Raw genomic sequence first — 16076 nt, forward strand, 5'->3', positions numbered from 1 at the left:
GGGGCTTGGAAGAAGCCTGCTTCGGAGTCTTAGTCCGGGAGCAGTGACAATGCTGCTTACGCTATCGCTCTCCCGGCATGGCTAGTCTGGGTTTTGACTGAGCTTGAAAACAAAAAGAGGTGGACCGCGACTTGTTTTGATTTTGGTTTGGTTTTCCTTGGTTTTCTTTGGTTTTCTGCTCTTGGTTTTGGTTTTGATGATACCCCATCTGTGTTTTTGATACGCTGTCGCAATGTCCGAAGGGCTTTTGGTTTCCGGAAATTCACAAAAGAGGTCTCAATACTTCGACAGCGAAAGTGCTGCTACGCCATCGCTGGGACGGCGTGTCGGGACTGAGGCGTCGGGCGGGCGACAATGCTGCTGCGCTATCGCCTTGCCGGCCTCGTGGGCGTTGTTGGCTTTTTGTTTTTGCTTTTAACATGCTGCCTTTGGTTGTATCGATAGTGGGCAGCAAAGAAAGGGGAACTGGTCACTCTTTAGATCATCCCGGGACGGTATACGATTGCTCGGGATCGAATTGAGTCATTCCCTCGTATCCCGCGCTCTTCTCCCACACTCACTATTTAGCAGGCATCCCTCTTACAGTTGCTTCGCGACTTAACCACTAAAAAGCAGATCGAGCCCGTGCGTCCTATTGCTCTCTGGTTAGCGAGATACTTCAATTGTAAAGGGAACCTGGCGGATGACGGGTGGACGTACCGAGATCTTCTTCTCTACCTCCCTCACTGAACGATCGAGTTCCACAGCGATTCTCTGCTTCTTGTCACTAGGGAGTAGCCTATATTGTTCGCAGAGGTCCCCATCGATGACTCCCTTCGCCGGCACATAGTAGCCACGATACGCGAGGTGGTCGCGGCCGATTAGCGACGGTTCTTCGCTACGCATATGCAGCTCCAGGGTCTGGAAAAAGTCGGCATCCTCGCGCGCAACGAACGGGATAAATACGCCGAGAGTACCCTGAAAACCGCTCCAGACGAGAACCTCTTGCCCGCCTACGACGAGGTTGGTTTTGGTGATGCCAGTTGGGATGTCCTGGGTATGGAAGTGTGTCATCAGATTGAGTCGGTTCGGGGCGCCGTGGAGGTTCTTGCGGGCGTGTATCAGATGGTGATCCCCTGGCTCGTCAGCTTCGAGACTAGCTTTCTCGGGACTCCGCACGATCCAGAAGTTCCCAAACTTATCGCCACCCGCCACCGAGTCATAGTCGACCATAACCATACAGGTTGTCCACCGCGCAATCGTATCGTCGATAAAGGGTATGAGCTTATTAGACTCAGTCCTGTATGCCACCATAGTAACGCTATGTTGCACGTCGCCAACAACAATGCGGTTGCCCTGTGTCTGTAAAGAGACAATTTGACTCGGTGTCACGTCGGCTTGGGCCTTTCGAAGCAATTGCTTCAGACCCAAATCGTAAATTAGCAGAGTCTTGCCAATTCCCGCCGCCAACCGGCCTTGGAAGGCTGCCAGCGCTGTTGGTGGTTCGGTCATCCTGGTTTTGTGAATGAGCTCGAGGTCCCGTCCGTCCTCATGAAATCGATAGACGGAGATGTAACCCTCGGAAAACTGTCGCGGATTCAAAACCATGTCCTTCCCCGTACCAACGACCAAAAAGCATTCGTCGTCTTGGCTCGTGAACGATACTATCGCCAAGCTCGTAGCTGCTTCGTTCCCTTGGAGATGGATAGTCTGGAGTATCCGTTCCCCGATAGGGTCGACGATGTTTATGCAAGAGGCCCATCGACCCCGTCCGCGGGGGTACCCGAACTCCTCGGGCGGAAGTATCTCGGCAACATCTCGCTCATTCGCATCCCCGCCTGGCGCTGTGGTACATGCAGCCACCAACTGTACACGCAGCTCTGGTGCGAGGGTGTTGTTTTCAGATTCAATCGTATAGAAATACGGTTGATTTGGGTGCTTTACAAGGTGCCGTGGCGTGTATGTGAGCCGTATCGATCTCTGCACTAGGTTGTCGTGCAGGTTTTCGATAGAAAATATCCTAATAACGTATCGCGAGTTAGCTAGAGGAGCTAGGAAAGGCGGAATAGATAAAGCCAGAAGATAGAAGACGCTTACCGAAGGTGGTTTGCGTGGACTCCAATGATACCCTCCTCACACTGCTCGCTACTGAAGCTCCATCCCCAGTCTAGACTCTCGTAGCTAAGAGGGGTCACCATGAAGCCTCTTGCCGGTTGAACATAGCCCAGCCAGGACTTGGAACTGAGAGCCAAGACACATGGTTTTTGCTTGACTGTGACTTGGAAGAGCCTGACAGGCTTGACACCGAGAAATTTGTGTTCAGTGTCTGTCAATGAACCTGTAGTTTCTTCCAGCACTGTTCGGAGGTAGACGCCGGAATGGAGACCGATGTGCAGATATGTCGTTTTCGCCATATTCGAAGAGCTTGAGCCACCAAGTGAGGAGTCGTCCATCGGTAGAATGGCCAAGGCCGAGGGCGCCGCCGTTAGAGCTTGTACCGACATGCTCTCAAGCGTAGATTCCGGATCCAAACTGAGAATCCGAATAGTACGGTCGTCGCATCCGACAGCCAAGAAGGAACTTCGTAGACGGCCGTCGGGGACCTGGCCGAGACCGAGACAAGTTACGGTCCCAGACATCTCCTCTCTTCTGTCATACTCAGCAAGCGACCCATCGGCATCGTCGAGTTCGAAATAGACAATCTCTCCTGAGCTCAAAGCAACAGCGATTTGCCGCTGGTTCGTGGCAGCAGCCACTATAGAGCGGTGTTGCGGAACAGGCCACTCAATGATTTGACCGTTGCTGCGGATATGACGGATACCCTTTGGGTGGACTTGGGCTAGACTGTCGTCCCCTATTTGTTGGATAGCAAGAGTGCTGACCGATGTAAGAAACCCCGAATCGCTGACTTGCTTCACTTCTTCCCCAATGCTCAAGACCAGCGTATCGGCGGATGAGGTTAGGATGATGTACGTGTCGTGTTCGTCCTTGGCTGTAAGCTTCGTTGTCCAGACAGCCGAAACTGTTCCCGGCAATTCGGAAGCTACAATCTCATTGACCTCTAGCCCATGCCTCAGAATCCGAAAGTGGCTCCTTGCACCGCTGCCACAAGCTGAGTAGATTTGCGGCGCATCGTATTCCTCCCTCAAATTGGCAACTTCGGAAGCCAGGAGGGGATTCATGGAATCGATGATTTCCACCAAAGTAAGGTTTTCCGAAGGTCGCGGGTCAAAGAAGACGGGAGCGACGTCTTTCTCGCTGCTGAATTCGACTTCGTCGCCTCCGAGCTTTTCAAACTGATAGAACTGGTGATTCCCAAACTCGCTGGCAACGAAGAGGAAGCCGCTTTTGAGGACGCAGAGACTCTTCGCGACTGGAACCGTATCAAAGTACGCGAGTTTGATAGAGTTCACCTCCCCTGTCAAATTACCCTCACTATCTTCCCGCATACCTAACGTTACCTTGAACAGGTCACCGTCTTCAGTTTGCAGCAGAAAAAAGAATGCCTCGGGACTGTTCTTCAATTTATGCATGACCCCGGACACGATGGTGCGCTTCCGCTGGGGATCCTCTGTAGCACCCCGACGTCTCGGAATAGGTACACAAAACGACTCTTGGTTGGAGTGTCGGTATGTGATGCTTTCTTCCCCACACACTAGCACACCACTTGGGCCGTCGTTCCCACCAGGTACTTGGAAAAGCAACGAGGAGGTTGGATCCACGGGCTCGGACCATTTCCGGACTATGCGATTTAGGCCCAAATCCAGTTCGTAGTAGACGAGCTCGACATCTGGATCTTGAGCGGATGGATCCTGGTCCAGGCCCGAGTAATCCGTCTCGAGAGATGCAAACACGGGGTTCAAGTAGCCCACATCGAGCGCTACCAAAGAGAGCACAAGTATGCCGGTTTTGTGGGCCTCCAGAGGCGAGGATATGGTGAGCTCGGCCTCCGTATTGCGATTTAACACGTACACGAGCTTGCTCTTTTCGATAGAGGCGATGAGACAGGCTCGGCCCTTGGGATCCGCAGCTAAGTACTGACCGGGCACCACACGGCGAACCCCGGATCTACCAAACGTCTCTAAATGGACTCGAGAAAAGCGGTTCTGGGCCGCAAGATACTCGAGCACAGCGATGCGACCTGAATCCGTGGCCAGAAGGATGTAGTCTGGTTGGTGGCATTAGCTTGGAAAACATATGATAGGGGGCGTCTACTTACCCTTAGAACTTCCGGCGAGACGGAAGACGGCAATGGATCTGATGATGCCGAACAAGTCCTGCGTGATCAGCGGCAATATTTTGCCCAAGTTCGCATCTTGGCGAAGGAGTGTCAGCCGGGAGCCCGAAGCTGTGAGAATTTGCTGCTCCTTGGTGCCCGAGAAGAAGCCGACGATGGCTTGTGTGATGGCAGTAGGCGGTTGAATTGTGAGCGAGTACAAAAACATATTCGATGTGGTCGCCATGGTGACGCCTTAATATGTTGGTGTCGCAAGCCCTCGGCGACCGGAGAATAAATGCAATCCTTTGTCTGTTGAGGTAGGAAGGCACGCTTGGGAGAAAAGTTGAACTGCCCGGAAGTTCTGCCTAGACGCAGTTGCCTTCTTTCAACCTTCGCGTACAGTGTGGTATTCAGTCCACACCGTTGTCACTGCAGTGCAAACCCGCAACCGGGCACGACGTAGGTATTGCGTAACTGCCCGGGAATCACCCATGGGACCCGAACCCGTTGGACTTAAAAGGACCCGTGGGTTACCAAGGTTACCAATTGTAATCTCTTTCTTTAACCATCACCCGCAGTGAAGGTTTTGACGACTATGGCACCCATAGATTACTCCAAATGGGACAACATAGACACGGATTCCGAGCCAGATATGTCGTCTCCCCAGGTGCCCGCGCCTAAAGCCAACCAGCCACCTGCGCCAACCACCCCGCAGTCCCAGCCGTCCGCATCCACTCCGATGGCAACGCTGCAAACGCACGACGCTCCGGCCCCCGCCCGAGTCAAAGCTGTCATTGTCCGGTGCGACGTCGACAAAATCAGATCTGCGCCTTGGTCCGCGACCACAATCCCCGCCGACCATCCCGTTTTCTCCCAGGCCGTCCCTCCCCTCCCAGGCCTCATCGGGGTCCCGCTGGTCGTCCACCGCGTAGGCACGCGGTCCGCCGACCGCGCCGACCTCGACAACCAGATCGCCACGTACCTCAACATCGACCCCGACTCCGGGTTTGCGCCCCCGGCATGGCAGTCAAATGTCGGCACCGTCGTGGTCGCGCGCAAGGACAAGAAGCCGTTACTGCAGCACCATCTCGAGGGCGTGTGGATGTACTGCGACTACATTCTGGACCTCTTTGGCGAGGGAGAGGGGCCGCCGACGCGGCTGTACAGTCGGCGGGCCTTTGAGAAATGGTGGGGCAATTACTGTGAGGACCAGAAAGGGTCTCGGCCGGGGGATGGAGGCGAGAAGGATCCGGATGACTGGCGGGCGGTAAAGTCTCCATATGAGATGTGAGACTCCCTCCAGGACAGGGCAGATTTAAATGACTAGCCCTTGAGAATGTACAACCCTGCTGTTTTTACGTATCGCGACCGTGACCCTCAAATACGCGTCTCGCTCCCGCAGCTACCCAGGCTCCTAAGACTCTGCGCACTCATTGTTCTCTAGCTCGCCGTCTTTGGTAGTGATGTTGCCCAAGCTTTCCCTGGATGGTTTATGCTAGAACCGTCCACCCCCCGTTCCAGCAACACGATAAATCTTCCTCTTTCTTTTCTGTAGCTTCCTGGATTGGGGGACCATTTGCTTTTTTGAGACAATCGACTACAAATCACGCAGGACTGCTCCGGCATGGATGGTACCTCAGTACCTGGCACCCTCTGGTTTAAAAAGGCCGAACTTCCCATGGAAAGGAATCGTACCAGGTCGGTACCTAACCAAGGAATCAAATAAAAAGAACAAAGTAACATGAAATCGAGCGAAGAAAATAAAATAAAATAAATGGGGTAAAAGAAAAGTAAATAGGGCGAATCCAGTTTATTTAGGGTTTGGGGTGGCTTTCGTTTTGTTTCTATAATCGAGAACTCGACCTAGGTTTCCATGGTCGACATCCGCACTTGGAGTTGAGCCTTTTTGGACTCGGGGTGCCTAGGTAGCTATCGAGACCGTCGAAAATGGCGGCACTGCCCTGCCGGATCCGGCGGTTAGAACAGCAAGCTTTGTTCCTGTTTTTCCTACAAAGAACAGCTCACCCCCTAATAAACTTCATGGCAACATCCCGAGTACCGACACTATTTACGAAGCCTTGGAGATATCACCGTCGTCTCCTACCATTCCGCCCAGTACTTCAATTTTGTCCCCTCATGACTTCTGCTTCGGCTGCTCAGCGGGTGGATTCATCCACGGATCCCAGTGTAGACCTGCACGGGGTAAAGGCAGCCCTTGCGAAGGCTTTCCTTCACCTATATTTCAAGAGCGTGCGTTGGGCTAGTGTCTTTAGTTCTGTCGCTCGGGGAACGGCACATGAACGGAGTGATGTCGATCTTCTTGTCATCGTGTCACCCCGCAACCGGTCCGACCCGCCTCCGCCGCCGGATACGCAACTCCTCGAAGATGCCCTGCCGCAAGCTCTGGGCAAACCTGTAGACGTGGTTTATATTGAAGAAGGACAGGCGGCGCTGCGTGGATACATCCAACTAGAGGCATTGCTGACCAGCAAGACGGTGTACATTCGAGACCATGGAGTTCGGCCTGAGGTGGTTCGCCTTCGGAAACTTTGCGAAGATTGTCTCCAACAAGGGCATTCGCGGTTCACTACTGTTTTCGATCAAATCCAACGAGTTCGTGATGAATTTTATGGCGTGTCCAAAGAGGTATAGTATCCGGCTTCTTGAGGATTCCATCTTATCCTAGATTATGCGTCCCTGATTAACACGTCATCGCAGGCCTTCCTAGGGTTGCCAGAGCCGCAGAAAACTGCCGCTCTAGCACAACTGGAATCTCTTCTCGAGCTTCTAGACATTCAGCCCCCATCCGACCCCATGCATGAAGGGTTCTGGTTCATTGTGGTTGAGGATGCGGAAAAGATTCGCACCCGGCTCACCAAATTATATCCGAGAAATTTGACACGCGAGCAACAAGTAGGGAGTGTTTTGGATAGCGCCGTGGCCGGGGCTGTCTGGGAAATCATAGACTCTTCTGGGGAGGGCGGCCTCGAAAAACTGCAGAAGAGGATTAAGAAGTTTGTGCTCCCAGCCCTGACTGAAACCCAGGAATTAGTTGGTCGAGCGGAGGACATTTTCACTATCCATTGATGGTAGACGAGATGTTATTTGCTTCTGTTATTCTCTTGACGTTCCTTGGGTCAGCTTAGTGCTGTAGACGTTAAGTGTCACGCTTGGATTAGTATCAATCGAGAAGATGATATTCACGAGGTGGCAAGGCTCGAAGTGCGACTCGAATACGCATCAATAGGACACCTTCCGACAATCTCCTTCTGCCACATCTACCCAAGAGCCGAGTAAGCATTGAGCGCCAACTGACCCCCCAAATGCGCATAGAGCACGTTGCTCCCCTCGGCAATCTCCTCCCTCCGAACCATATCCATCATCCCGGCCAGGCTCTTCCCCTCGTACACGGGATCCGTAATAAACGCCTCCGTCCGCGCGCCGAACTTGATCGCCTCGATGGTCTGCTCATCCGGAAGGCCGTACGTCCCCGCATGGTACCGGTCATCCAGCACGATATCCGCCTCGGTAACGTCCCCCTCCTCCAGCCCGATCTTCACGGCCGTGTTCTTGGCGATCCTCAGCACCTGCTCAAACGTCTGCGGCACCTTGGCCGACGCATCGATCCCCACCACTCGCCTCTTCCGCCCGCCCAGCTTCTCCACCAGCTTGAACCCGGCCACCATCCCCGCCATGGTCGACCCCGTCACGGCGCACACGATGACCGTGTCGAAAAACACCCCCATCTCCGCCTCCTGCGCCGCCACCTCAAACGCCCAACGGGCAAATCCCAGCCCGCCGAGCGGGTGGTCGGACGCGCCGGCGGGGATGTAGTAGGGGTTGCGGCCGGCGGCGGCGAGCTCGGTCTTGAGACCCGCCAGGGTCGGCTTGTGCTCGATGCCGAAGCCGGACGGGTCGAGGCGGACGTCGGCGCCCATGAGGCGCGACAGCTGGATGTTGCCGACCGTCTCGTAGCCGCCGTCGGTCCAGTCCACCCAGTGCTCCTGCACCAGCGCGACCCGCAGGCCCAGCTTGGCGGCGGCCGCCGCCACCTGCCGCGTGTGGTTGGACTGCACGCCGCCGATGCTGACGAGCGTGTCGCAGCCTTGGGCGAGGGCGTCCGGGAGGAGGTATCTTTGGGAAGGGGGGGAAGGGGGTTAGTGGTGATGAGATGGTGGTGGGGGAGCAGACATCTCCTCACTCGAGTTTGCGCGTCTTGTTGCCGCCGTAGGCGAGGCCCGAGTTGCAGTCCTCGCGCTTGGCGTAGATATTGACCTTGCCGCCGAGGGCCTGGGAGATGCGGGGGAGGTGTTGGATTGGGGAGGGGCCGAAGGTGAGGACCTCGCGAGGGATGCTCGCGAAGGGTTCGGGGAGCTTGACGGTCGCCATATTTAAGGGGGTAAGAGTGAAGAGTGAGGAGGTGGTAACGTCTTGGAGTAGTGAAGAGAAGAATGGACTGATGAAGTGACGTTTAAGGAGACAACCGCGTCGTTGAGAGGGGTTATGAGGGGCTCAGATGTCTGCATCGGGGTTAAACTCGTCTTGTTCGCTGCTTGGTTGCTTACTCGTCGCCATCCACCGGCCCCGATGCCCCTCTTTCCCCAAGTGGGACGACTCTTGGTCAACATGGTACTCCGCACGTGCGGGTATGTGAATCCAAGAGTTGGCATGTCGGAAGAGGGTCTTGTGTGGAGACAACAACTGAGCTAGCGAGTCCGAAGGTGCGGAAGGTCGAGGTCACATTCATCGATGGCAACTAATCACGATGACCTCCATTCACTGACTGGGCTCGCTGGAGCCACTTGGCACGCAAGGCGAATGAGAAGAGAGAAAGCAGGCCGACATTTCTGCCTCTTCGCCTCGGATGCTCGGGCACAGGCCCCTGTCACGTTGATGGGGGAGGGGCGCGGCAACTCGGGGCATGCTCTGTAAGCTACCAGCACCCGTCCTCAACCACGCAATGGAAGCTCAGCATATTCTCCTTACCTATTTAAACAGGCATCATGTCCCTGTTTTTCAGGCATCCCGATACTGAGGACACTTATGAGTCACTCGGCACGATCTGCCGGCCTCAAAAGCGGGGAGGCGGCTGCTCATCCACCACAGGCCATCGTCGGTCTTGATGCCTCTGGCTCTCTTGGATAGGACCGAAGCAGGGCCTCACTTGATCATGAATATGCAGGCCTATCGTCCTCAGGTCGGTTTCCTCCTCGTCACACAAGTCACGGGCCACCCATGTTCCCTTGATGCTGCCGATGACACACCCGATTCTTTGAATGGCCATGCGGGCAATCCTCAAGGCCCTCGCCATTGGAGATAATCCGTCGAATGCTTCATGGGATAACGAGGATCAGAAGGATGCTGGGCGGTGCTCGGTGTGTGCCTCTCGTTCTTACGCCCAACGTGCACTTGCGGTTCGACCACTCTGCGACCGGCTTGCGGGGTGGTGTTGGTGCTCTGCAGTGCGTTCATGCCGTTGGCCCTTGGTTCGGGTCTGGTACCAGCGTCCTTTCCGCTCTTCCGTGTGATTCTGGAGGGTCGGGTCCTGGACAGTCTTGCGGGGTTGAGGCCTGCATGGCAGGAGTCGCAGGCAGCCGGCCCATCCGTCGTCCTAGACACGGGACCTGGCGACGATATTGCCGCTGTCGAGTTCGACGTCGCCACACCAAGCAATGTCTCCCAATCTTCTCAATTCGGTAACACTTTCGACATTGGCTGCCTGGCCGACTTTCGCGGTTGCCGATGCGGCTGCGAACCTTGCTCAAAAAGCCCTGGCCAAATCGCGGGAGGGACTCAGGGCGCAGGCCAAACTCGAGAGACCCCCTGGCCTTTCACACGACCGTTGGGGAAGGCGATGCGAATCCTGGGAGGGGTGAGGCTGATCATCGAAGAGTAAAACAAACGGACCGCAGTGGTCGACTGGACGTGGATTGGGGGTTTTGAGGCCTCGAAGCTCCGCAGCCCGTCTATGCAAGGCTGCAAGCGCCAACCCAAACCCTCGACCCGGTGAGTCACGTCGCGTGGCTGCCTCACAAAAGCCCTTGCAGGGGGTGCGTCAGGTCGGTCTTGCCCCCATCGAGTCATCCTAGCTGCCTGTCTGTCGTCGGGGGAAATACTAAAAGACCCGGCGCGCGCGCACATGCAGTTGCCATGCTGATGAATGTCTCGAATTAATCGAGCCTGAACGATAGAAGTTGAAGGAAGGAGTCGTCATCCAAAGCCGCAGCAGAAACTGAGAGATCACCGAAGCATTACTCAGCGGGCTTGCGCCTTCCCGAGACCCCGGTCACGTGTGCTTTCCACGCAAGCAACAAGGATAAGAGGTAGAGCTTGCCCCCACTTCTATTCGCCCCAAGGCTGCGCCCGAAGCTGAGCCTCGTTTTTGAACTTGCACCTCAGTTTTAAGGCAGATCTCTCTAACCTCGTGGCTTTCCGCAATAGGAACATCGACCTTCGCCCAAGGCAAGAACCTCCCATTATTTCTACATCCGACCACGCACTTGACGCGTCTCAGCGGCGGGCTGCACACGTTCCTTCCCGAGCAAGCCGCGTTCAGTTCCTCGACCGAAATCGGTCGTTTTTTTGACTTGTATTTTACCTCGAGTCTATCGACAACCACTTCGTTTCCACAACAGAACCCCGGCGCAACCGATCTACCGAGTTTCAAATATCTGGTGCAGCGCACCGCCATCTCCGTCACAATGAGCGTTGTTTACGAACCCCGCAGCTTCATCCATGATGGCGGATATCCGCCCATGGATGATCACCACGACCCCTCCCCAGACGCGGACCGATTTACCGATCCCACCGATGCCGTTGTCAACGAACTGGCAACCACTGTCGCAACATTCACCGCTCCCCACTCGCAGTTCGTGGACGCGACAGAGCCCCGGCTTGATCTGCCCGTCGGCCCTCCCCCAGCCACGACGACGACAGCCGTCAAGGAAGACTCGCCAATCGCGACAACACCTCAGCGCATCAAGGCGATTCCCAAGCCGGATCGGGAGGTGACCAGGAATTTGGAAGGCAGGTTTATTTGCACTTGGCCCGGCTGCGCCGAAGAACCAAAAGAGTTTGTCCGCAAATGCGAGTGGAAGTAAGTTTTTCGTAATCGCTGCCCAAACACGTGCGCCGAAACTAACTGTTGCAATAGTAAACACATGGACAAGCATGATCGGCCCTATAAATGCGCTGCAGCGGGGTGCGAGAAGCTCCCCGGCTTCACATATTCCGGCGGCCTCCTGCGGCACGAGCGCGAAGTCCACGGCAAGCATGGCGGGCCCAAGAACTCGTTCTACTGCCCGCATCCCAACTGCAAGCGCCACTCCGGCAAGGGCTTTTCGCGCCAAGAGAACCTCAACGAACACTTGCGCCGCGTGCACACGCAAAACGGGGCTGCGATCAACGGGACCGAGGGTGAGACGGACGACAATGCGAGCGACCACGCCGTCGCAGCCGGCCAGAAGCGCAAGCGCGACGACCGGGGCGCCGACGCCGACATGCGAGAGGAGATCAAGCGCGTGCGGCAGGAGAACGAAGAGCTGCGCCGCCAGGTCCAAGCGCAGACCCAGCAGACGGTGATCATGATGCAGAAGATCACCGCGCTCCAGCAAGCTCTCGAGACGCGGATGCCCAGTGCCGTGCCCACGGCACCGATGGCGGCCGCGACGATGATTTAGGGACCATCGGGCGCCGGCATCGTCGCCAACGGCCTTCCGGACGCGCATCATAATTTCCATTACGAGTGCTCGTATCCGAGCCCTATGCGGGGCTGAATCGGCACGTTTCCTTCCGGCTCTGGGACAGGCATGGGTTTGGTGTTGCATCACTACTCTGACTTTATTTCATTTTCCTTCGCACGTCTGGCTTTTGCATTTGCAGCAAAGATTCCCCTCTCCTTCATGGCCGGGTTGCCGGCCGTTGAACGAGCATTGCATGGACGGGGAGTTTTGGGAGTATTTACGATGATTTCAAGTTCTTATGAGGGGTATATATTGTACGACGGATATCGATGATTTTGGCGGTGGGGTGCGGCGTTCCGGTCGGGCACTGGGGGAAAGGATACCTTAGCCATGGTCTCAGGGAAGACTCGACGATTTCTCGCAGAAATATTCAAGGAAACAGAGAGACAGGAGAGTCATCCTTTGTGTTATGATTAGATATGGGCACAGTTGCTGGTCATGGGCGGAGAACTTCGCCTAGAGAAGGAAATTGCTAAGAACCTCGTTGAAGAGGAGCCCACACCGACGAGGTGGGCGGGCTCCCATGCATTCCACTTGCAAACCCCTCCAATTTTTGTAATCTTTATTCTTTTTTAGCTAGGCATAAAGATACAGTCGAAGCTACCACCTGTCCCTGAAGCAGTGGTGAAATTAGGCTCCAAGTTTGTGGATGGTGTCTCGGCTTGTCGCCTCGGGTTGCTTGTCGGAACTCAAATTCAACGTCATCGGGTTGACGCAACGTGAGGCTTGCACCCCTGCTTCCCGTCCCTGTTGCCTGCAGCGCGCCAAAGCACATGGATCTGCAGATCGTTGGTGAATGAGACGGCGCTAAGTATGTACAATTGCCTAAGGCACGAGAGGCTGGTTGCCTGAGGGTAAGCATCGCTGTTGATGCGAATCAAAGCAGCTGAACCAGTTCGCCTCACTTCTATGGGGCTATATGCCAAATGCAAAGTACTCTAACCGCCAGCAAGGATTTTATCTTTAATCTCGACGGTCACCACCCATAATAGACAACCTCCAAGCTTGTTTGTTGGATCAAACTGCAATTGTCATTCATTATCCTCCATGGATCGGAGCCGCAGTATCACGTGTAGTTATTCATATCACGTGCTAGTCACGCTCATCATGTAAACCCACCCGCCCTTTCGTGAGCGCATCGTCTTGTTGAATTAACCCTATCTGGTGTTGACGGGGTAGACATGAGCCTCCAGCCCCTTTATGCTCGGGCTGCCGCTATCATCGGGCGCTGTTGCGGTGGATGATCCATGCTGGGCTAACTCCAACCTCGCTTTGACGGATTCGCCCAACGCGTCTAGCTCTTTTAGACTCTTAACCCCAGTTCCCAGGTTGCCCACCCCGTTCTCGTCCTCGCTGAACCTGACATCGTACGTCAACAGCGCGGTGGTGGACGATTTCCACAGCGGCAGGTCCTTGGTCCGCGCGCTCTGGACCAGGATCAGAAGCAGGAACGCGGCCGAGATGACCTGCACGGCGATGGGGAGTATGATCCAACCCCACTCGACCTCGACGAACACCACCTGCCGGATGCTCTGCCCGTCACCCTTGACCTCCCGGCTCGCTCGCAGCTGGTCGGTCATACTGTTCGCCATGTCCTGCATGGTGCGGGAGATGTTGCCCGACCGGAAGGCATCGCCTAGACCACCGGGCGGGAGCGGCGGGGTCTCGCCGTCGTAGATGCTGCCAATGAACCGGGTCGACGCATAGAGCTGCGCCAGGGCCGCGATGTCTGGGAGGCGGGCCTGCAGCACGGGAAGCCCCGGCTGATCGAACATGAGCATGTCTGCGTGGATCCCGTCTATGGTCACGGTGCCTGGGTCGAGACGAACCATTTCGACGTCCCCGATGGTCAGCTCGCTGCCCGAAGACGACAGGTTGGAGTAGCGGTATGCTGCCACTTCGACGTCGCATTCGACGATTTCCATCTTGTCCGCCCAGATGATCCAGTCTGTTGCGTCGACTGGTGTCCTGAACACCGCAATGCGGGCGATATCGGGAGGCATCAGGACGGGTTCATCGCCGGAAGCGTTAGAGACTTGGTCGGAGCTGATGCGAGAGAGGCCACCGACGCTGACGACTGTTTGCCATGAAGTGGCCGAATAAACCGCTTCTAGATTGACACCGCCGGGGGTTATCAGGTTCATGTCTTCTTGGCGGCCCGAGCTGGTGCCGTTCCATGTCGCGGACGCATTTGTATGACTTCGGAGAGTCGCGTCCGTCACGTCGGCACAGGTGCTGGTAAAGCCAAGCGACACATATGTGCCGGTCCATTGGCATTTCGAGGCGCAGTCAAAAACAGAGGGAGAGTCGAGGTTGAATAACCCTCTATATACGGCTCCTTGCATCGACCTATCGGCGGTGGAGGCTGCGAAACAGAAAATGGAAGCGTTAGAAATAGCGATACCACAACTTAACATCGTGTGTGGCCAAGCACTCACCTCTGAGACTATCAATCGTAGTCACAACGCCGATTGGCCTCGCGCCCCCGTTGTAAGTGTGTGCGAGGCCAAGGACGGCCTTTCCGTCATCGAAGACAACGTCACGCGGATTGAACTGGACCATCTGCTGAACGAAGACCTCGACGGCCATTGCGAGCAGAGTGACTATGGCGCCGATGCTCGCCAGCCCCATCGGCCGTCTGGCCAGGAGAATTAGCGACCCCAGCGGCCCCCGGCTGGCTTCCTCAAGCAGGTCGAGATCGGTCAGCTTGCGCGGCTTGCGCTTGAAGTAGAGCCATTTGTACTGGCTGATGCATGCGCCGACGCCGATGGCCGCCGTGGACTTGGCTATCAACCCCAAGAAGGCGAGCGTGGCGGGGATGCTGAAGTAGAAGTCCCATTCGCTTAACGGTCGGTCCTTTGTCGTCACGAGTATGGCCACGATGGCGGCCATACACGCCAGGCTGCTCGCCATGGTCAGGAGTTCCCACGACCAGCCCCATGCTAGTGACTCGCGCCTGCTCGGCCGGCTAAACCCCTGCCAGGGGAAGGATTTTGAAGTGTCGGCCGCCATCGTCTAGGCAGTGTTGTGCACTTCTCGGGCTTGTCGCGTGGGAGTACAAGATTTTGGAGACGCTCGGAGAAATCGGCATGAAAAAGAGTTTGCGGCTCAGCCACTGCAGTCGCGCGTCACAGGACTTTTTAATGTATCACAAAACGCGAACCCTGGCTGGGGGCTGAAAGGCGGGGGGGGGGAAGTCGGGGGGTGACAATCGAGCTGCAGGTCTGTCTCATGCTCTCGACCTCGGAACCAACTGCATACATTCTCGAATCTTCATTCGACGCCCATACGTTAGCGGGCCCCTGAAATCGAGACCAGGAATACACGTCCTCGCCATGCAAGACGATAGCCGCCGCGTGTCGGTTGAATACGGCCTGATCGACAACAGCGGCATGATTTCTGTCGATTGGAGCTGAAATTTCGAAGTGTTCTCATCTTTCCACACCCAATCGATTGAAAACCGCCTTCTTCATGCGCCTTGAAAAATCACCACAAGTGCTAAATCAAGGAGGCGAGGAGATGGCTTCCATTTGACAACGAGAATTATTGTCATCCTCCCGGTGGCTGTCGACCTCCTTCTTGACATCGTTCTCGACCTCTCGGTGTGCGCAGGCATCGATAACAGCCTCCTGCTGTTGACGTACTCGTAAACTCTCCTGGTACTGAGCCAGGAGCATATCGTATGGCTGGGACCGACCCGGAACGGCCCGCTTCGCGCTCATGCTATAGCCCTTGCAGGTGAGCGATCGTGCGCAGGCCTGGCCGTTTGGCAACACGACACCGCACTGCTGGTCGACGTCGACAGGGCCATTTCTATTTGTAGCCTTTGGCTTGGGCTCGCGTCGGGCGCCACTAGTTGAGGACATTTTCAAGGTTGGGCCGATGGGGGCCAGCGAGTGTCCGATCTTGGGCTGCAGAAAGAATGAGGTATTTTGTTGATTTTGACTCCATTCCGACTGTTTTCGGTTGGCCGTACCAGCCGTCCGGGTAACCCAGCTAAGAGCCAGCCGCCGCCCTCGTTCCCTCCTCCAGTTGAGATGAACAGAGAGTGGGTCTTCCAGGTTTCCGAACGTCCGGACCCACAAGCTCCAGGGCTGAAGGATTGAAACGCATGCCCGGCAGGAACCCCGCTGTGG

The 16076-nt window shown here is 55.8% G+C and overlaps 7 protein-coding genes across 7 annotated transcripts; 3 read left to right on the top strand and 4 right to left on the bottom strand.

Annotated features, from left to right (window-relative positions):
* Positions 1–645: 645 nt before the first annotated feature.
* Positions 646–4442, bottom strand: B0H64DRAFT_316889 (CPSF A subunit region-domain-containing protein; the record flags this gene model as incomplete). Its single annotated transcript, XM_062800310.1, has 3 exons — positions 646–1999; positions 2077–4147; positions 4199–4442. 3 exons carry the CDS (start codon positions 4440–4442, stop codon positions 646–648), a joined length of 3669 nt encoding a protein of 1222 aa, XP_062662672.1.
* A 225-nt stretch (positions 4443–4667) lies between these two features.
* On the top strand, positions 4668–5648 carry B0H64DRAFT_387499 (uncharacterized protein). Its single transcript, XM_062803211.1, has one exon. The coding sequence runs from the start codon at positions 4794–4796 to the stop codon at positions 5487–5489; it is 696 nt and encodes a 231-aa protein (XP_062662673.1). The 5' UTR covers positions 4668–4793; the 3' UTR covers positions 5490–5648.
* A 549-nt stretch (positions 5649–6197) lies between these two features.
* Positions 6198–7403, top strand: B0H64DRAFT_93330 (uncharacterized protein). Its single transcript, XM_062808988.1, has 2 exons — positions 6198–6844; positions 6917–7403. The coding sequence occupies exons 1-2, from the start codon at positions 6239–6241 to the stop codon at positions 7283–7285; spliced, it is 975 nt and encodes a 324-aa protein (XP_062662674.1). The 5' UTR covers positions 6198–6238; the 3' UTR covers positions 7286–7403.
* B0H64DRAFT_93323 (tryptophan synthase beta subunit-like PLP-dependent enzyme) lies at positions 7290–8767 on the bottom strand. Its single transcript, XM_062808987.1, has 2 exons — positions 8400–8767; positions 7290–8332 (listed from the first exon to the last, which is right to left on the bottom strand). The coding sequence occupies exons 1-2, from the start codon at positions 8585–8587 to the stop codon at positions 7477–7479; spliced, it is 1044 nt and encodes a 347-aa protein (XP_062662675.1). The 5' UTR covers positions 8588–8767; the 3' UTR covers positions 7290–7476.
* A 2132-nt stretch (positions 8768–10899) lies between these two features.
* B0H64DRAFT_415546 (uncharacterized protein) lies at positions 10900–11877 on the top strand (the record flags this gene model as incomplete). Its single annotated transcript, XM_062805104.1, has 2 exons — positions 10900–11294; positions 11352–11877. 2 exons carry the CDS (start codon positions 10900–10902, stop codon positions 11875–11877), a joined length of 921 nt encoding a protein of 306 aa, XP_062662676.1.
* A 1220-nt stretch (positions 11878–13097) lies between these two features.
* B0H64DRAFT_316859 (uncharacterized protein) lies at positions 13098–14853 on the bottom strand (the record flags this gene model as incomplete). Its single annotated transcript, XM_062800308.1, has 2 exons — positions 13098–14305; positions 14379–14853. The coding sequence occupies 2 exons, from the start codon at positions 14851–14853 to the stop codon at positions 13098–13100; spliced, it is 1683 nt and encodes a 560-aa protein (XP_062662677.1).
* Positions 14854–15344: 491 nt separating this feature from the next.
* On the bottom strand, positions 15345–16076 carry B0H64DRAFT_93376 (SCA7, zinc-binding domain-containing protein). The gene has a single exon (XM_062808989.1). The coding sequence runs from the start codon at positions 15804–15806 to the stop codon at positions 15444–15446; it is 363 nt and encodes a 120-aa protein (XP_062662678.1). The 5' UTR covers positions 15807–16076; the 3' UTR covers positions 15345–15443.

Source organism: Chaetomium fimeti (assembly GCF_033439085.1).
Source record: "Chaetomium fimeti strain CBS 168.71 chromosome Unknown B0H64scaffold_2, whole genome shotgun sequence".
NCBI lineage: Eukaryota > Fungi > Ascomycota > Sordariomycetes > Sordariales > Chaetomiaceae > Chaetomium > Chaetomium fimeti.

Bases quoted from the DNA above. Each gene is read 5' to 3' on its own strand.
- B0H64DRAFT_387499 (XM_062803211.1), top strand. From the start codon at position 4,794: ATGGCACCCATAGATTACTCCAAATGGGACAACATAGACACGGATTCC.
- B0H64DRAFT_93330 (XM_062808988.1), top strand. From the start codon at position 6,239: ATGGCAACATCCCGAGTACCGACACTATTTACGAAGCCTTGGAGATAT. The intron at 6,845-6,916 runs GTATAGTATCCG...ACGTCATCGCAG, and splicing joins TTTATGGCGTGTCCAAAGAG to GCCTTCCTAGGGTTGCCAGA.
- B0H64DRAFT_93323 (XM_062808987.1), bottom strand. From the start codon at position 8,587: ATGGCGACCGTCAAGCTCCCCGAACCCTTCGCGAGCATCCCTCGCGAG. The intron at 8,333-8,399 runs GTGAGGAGATGT...CCCTTCCCAAAG, and splicing joins AACAAGACGCGCAAACTCGA to ATACCTCCTCCCGGACGCCC.
- B0H64DRAFT_93376 (XM_062808989.1), bottom strand. From the start codon at position 15,806: ATGTCCTCAACTAGTGGCGCCCGACGCGAGCCCAAGCCAAAGGCTACA.